At 42.4% G+C, this 4,316-nt stretch overlaps 1 protein-coding gene across 1 annotated transcript in view; it reads right to left on the bottom strand.

The window, feature by feature from the left end:
- Positions 1-4,316, bottom strand: part of LOC107086057 (tricarboxylate transport protein, mitochondrial) — a 24,970-nt gene that overhangs the window by 2,796 nt on the left and 17,858 nt on the right. Inside the window, exons 3-4 of the mRNA XM_015376796.1 lie at positions 3,906-4,005; positions 3,333-3,471 (exon numbers count right to left, since the gene is read on the bottom strand). Of these exons, the coding sequence (XP_015232282.1) occupies positions 3,333-3,471; positions 3,906-4,005 (239 nt within the window). The remainder of the gene's footprint in view (positions 1-3,332; positions 3,472-3,905; positions 4,006-4,316) is intronic.

Genomic DNA, 4,316 nt, shown 5'->3' with positions numbered 1-4,316 from the left:
AGATTTCAGTTTCATTACAAACCGTTCATCAAATACATCACATACACTGGAGGGGGTGGACAGGGGAATGATTGACTGAGGCCCTGCATGCCACAGAACGCTGCTGTTTGCCGCATTCTTTCAGCTGCCAGGGGCCCTGAAATGAGGCGGTTCCCTTACAGGGCTGCCTTTATCTCTGTGGCAAGAGAGGAGCCACATTGGGGATGGAGAGTGAGGGGGAAAAAAAGGATATTTAACACTTTATCCTAGACAGGGTACAGTTTGAGATACCAAAAAAACACCTCACGATACAAACATTTCAGCAGAAAGGAAACCTTTGAGGCCGGAGTAACCTGTGAGTCAATCTGGTATTTGAGCATCAATGTGTGTGTATGGGTGAGTGCGTTCAATCTGTCCATGAACGCTCTCCAGAGGCCATTGTCCTTGATAAGACGGAAGTTTATCAACTGGCGCTATAGTTCTGAACTCATTAGCACATGTCCGCTAGTGGTGGTGGTGGAGGAGTATCTTGGGGATCCATACTATTCTGGGGATAGCAGTTCTGGGCCCTTCCGCCATAACATCCTGGGCAGTGTTGATAACTAGGAGGCCGAAACACAAAATACACTTTTTTGTTTTGAGAGCAAGATGCACAGAATCTTCTGTCAGCCTTGAAGTCTTTTGTCGCTGGGCTCCACATGGCGAATCCAATATTCCGAATTTGTTGGGCTTTTTCGCCTTAAAGTGAGCGTGTACATCCGAGATATTATCCCATTTCACCTTTGAGTTTAACCACCACAGCCAGCTTGCGTTTTGAGCTTTTTAACTGCTGCCAGCAGCTTGATCAACACCCAAATTGCCATTGACATCCTCTGTAATTGTAGATACATTAGGTTTACTCCAAATCCAAAATCTCAGTATCATAAATCCGAAAACCCATACGTCTTCCAAGTCCTCCTCCAAGTCTTCCATGCGTCCATGGTGCATCCCACAAATTATGCCCCAGCAGGACAGTCCCATTTTCCTTGTCTTTCAGTTGAGAAATTTTGATCAATTTCATTGAGAGACCAGCTGAACAGATCCATTGTTTGAATTCGAGTGATATGATGAGAAGGACACAGCAAAGCAGGGACAGAGCAGGGAGGTGCAGCAGCAGCAGAAAATGTGATCACCTACTTCGGGTTCAGCAGTCACCATATACAAGTTATAAGTACCTGGGTGTTCACCTCAACAACAAACTGGACTGGACTCACAACGCTGAGGCTCTCTACAAGAAGGGTCAGAGCAGACTCTTCCTGCTGAGGAGCCTGAGGTCTTTTGGAGTGCAGGGGGCACTAAAAAGAGTGTGGCATCAGCCATCTTCTATGGACCTGTCTGATGTAGAAGTGGCTTATCTGTAGCTGAGGAAGGCCAGATGTGTGGTTGGATGCCCTCTGGACTCAGTGCAGGAGGTGGGAAACAAAGGATCCTAACTAAAATAACATCTCTGTTGGATACTGACTACCACCCAATGCATGAAGCTGATGCTGAACTGAGAGCTCCTTCAGAAACAGGCTGCTGCACCCTAAATGCACCAGGGAGCGTTATCACAGATCCTTCTTCACAGCAGCTGTAAGGCTGGTTTATGGTCACAGTGTCACAGTGAACGCAGATATGCCCCGCCCCTCCTGTAGACACTCTGCTGCACCTCTCCAAAATTGTAGGTGACCGCAGACAGGGGGCCTCTGATTGGACAAATCTACATACTCTCTACTCTATGCGTATTTCCTGTTTGGTACCTTACAGGCTTGTCTCGTTTAAATGACCGTCATTATGAAAAAACGAGTCGTGAAGTTGGACCAGCTAGGAGATCGAGGTGAGCGAGAACGCTGAGACCCTTTTTCCACCTGGATCCCCGCTGTTTTTCGCCCTCATGTCCCTCCTTTGTCATACAAACTTGCCCCCACTTCCTCACCGCCTCAGCCGTATCTAGACCCACAGCTAGTTCCTGGTCCCTCTTGCGTTGTGGCGTGGAATAACATAGCGCAGACCACGCTTCAATATTGAGTGTAAATCAAAAGTGTCTGCCATAAGCTCACTGCGACACACTGCTGCGGGAGGATAACCCACTCTTAAGGCTTTATAACCATCACTATTTAGTGTGTGTGTGAACTTTTGGCAGAATTTTGAGGCCATAAGTGTGGAAATCACAGTGGACAAAGCACTCAATCTGAATCCACCTTAAGGTTTATTGGATACATTTTTAAGATGTTTTTAGGAAGGACTTGTCCTGCAGCAGATTCATCATGAACATCTCATATGGGATCCCCAGAACAAGCAAAACAAGCCACAATGTCAGTGTTTTAATAATATAAATGTATGCCTTTAATGATAGAAAAATGGACAGCTTTTTTTTTTATTCAAATCTAGAGGAAAAGTCCGATCATATTCAGAATTCCAACTTCTGAAAGTACTTTAAAGATTAAATTATTACATACTGTTGTTTTTAATTAAGAGTAATTTTCATTTGAATGTGCTTTACTGGAGGCGTCCATGTTTGTCAAAGAACACTACTGCCACCTACTGGTTTGGTTTGACGTCACAGTGCGGTATCAGCTGTTGATCAAGTCCCAGTGCTGTATCAGGTGTTTGTCACAACGCGCTATTATCCAAGTCATCTTGAAAATATTCTTCTTCCAAATGTTGGCTACATATTACGTGTTTTTCCTCTGGCCAGAAGTTCGATGGCAAATCCTCCCTCTTCAAGTTAGTAATCCGACGATGAACCCGTCCGTGGAGGATCAGGAATTGGAAAGGTGAAATAACTCATTTTTTTCCACTTTTACTTGATGTATTCCAACATCCAGCTGCCATGCACATGGGCATTGTCAGTTTCACTATAGCTCTGGTGAATTTCAATGGTGAAGTCCTCTGGAAATCTTCAATAATTGTTGTTGATTGCAGATGTGTCTAGTAGTTCCCATTGATTTTGCTTGTAAAGTGAGGAGAATGGCGCCAGGCTTACCGCACCGTGACATCACTGCTGGAAAATGTCAGGGAGGGGTTACTATATTTGGGCAAAAATGGCCGCTCCCAGACTCAGTGATCACAAAGAAAAGTATTGTTTTTATTTTTTTACTGATTAACGCTAAATTCATCAAATCACTTTAAAAGTATTAGTTTTAGTTATAAATAGTGACCCATTGGTTATTCATTGCTGACCGGACAGATAAATATAAGCATTTTCTTCTAAGTATGTGAAATTAATCTAAAGGTTTACTCCTCCAGTTGGATTATTTTTCTCCTAAGATTTACAATTTAAACATTCCCATATAGCATACACATATTCATTTAGAAATATTATCTTTCCTCACCTTAACGGTCTCCATCGGACAGACTACAAACACCGCCTCCGCCACTCCGGCTCCCAGACCGCAGAGGAACCCTCGCCTGCTGTCGAGTTTACCGCTTTCATCTCGCATTTTATTACTGAGGAACTCAAACATCCCAAACCTGCAAAGATCAAGCAGACAAAGAAAATCACAGAGAAAAACTCAGTGATTTCTACGTCATTTTAAAACAGTTTTTCTTCAGATGTTGTTAAGCAATAATCTCAGTTAAGATGTTTTATTTGTTTCGTTTTTTCCTTTTTTTTTGCAATTAAACAACTTGCCATTCTGAAAATCTGCCAGAACTTAAAAAATATATAGTTCACTATATCATGGATCAATATTAAGCTTTAGGCTTTATAACAAATCAGTATTTATTGTGTGTGAGCTGTGAAAATTAGTGACTGGGAGAAAACGACAAAATAAAAAGATGATTTATGTAAAAATCACTGTAAATGAAAATAGGAAGATAAATAAAATATCCCTAGAACCATTTTTTTAAATTTTCCTCCACATTAGATAAAAGCTGGTGTGTGTTTAGTGGTGAGGCCGCCGTACCGGACTGCTGCTTTGGGTATGGAGCCGTAGAGCAGCGAGCTCAGGCCTCTGTAGAGCCCCTTCACCCCATGGCCGTTCACCGTCTGCTTCACGCAGTCAACTGTTGGGCGTCAGAAAAGGAGAAAAACACTGAAACATGGACAGGATTTAATTCATAAAAGGATCAAAGCAGATAAATATTAATAAAACGGTAGCTCTGCTTTCAGGTTTATCTTGACTAAGGGTCAAGATCTCAGCCAAAGTTCAAAAGACAGAGACCTCCCTGCTACGTCAAAACCTGTTTGCTTGTGCTTTAACCTGTGATAACAGGAGGTACTTTAGGTTAAACACATAGCACACTCCATGCAAATATCTGATTTAAATATGACAAAATACTCCAATACTTTTCGTTTGTGACTTTTAATTATAACT

Source organism: Cyprinodon variegatus, unplaced genomic scaffold (assembly GCF_000732505.1).
Source record: "Cyprinodon variegatus isolate N-32 unplaced genomic scaffold, C_variegatus-1.0 Scaffold142, whole genome shotgun sequence".
NCBI lineage: Eukaryota > Metazoa > Chordata > Actinopteri > Cyprinodontiformes > Cyprinodontidae > Cyprinodon > Cyprinodon variegatus.
This window is presented reverse-complemented; position numbering and strand designations above follow the sequence as displayed.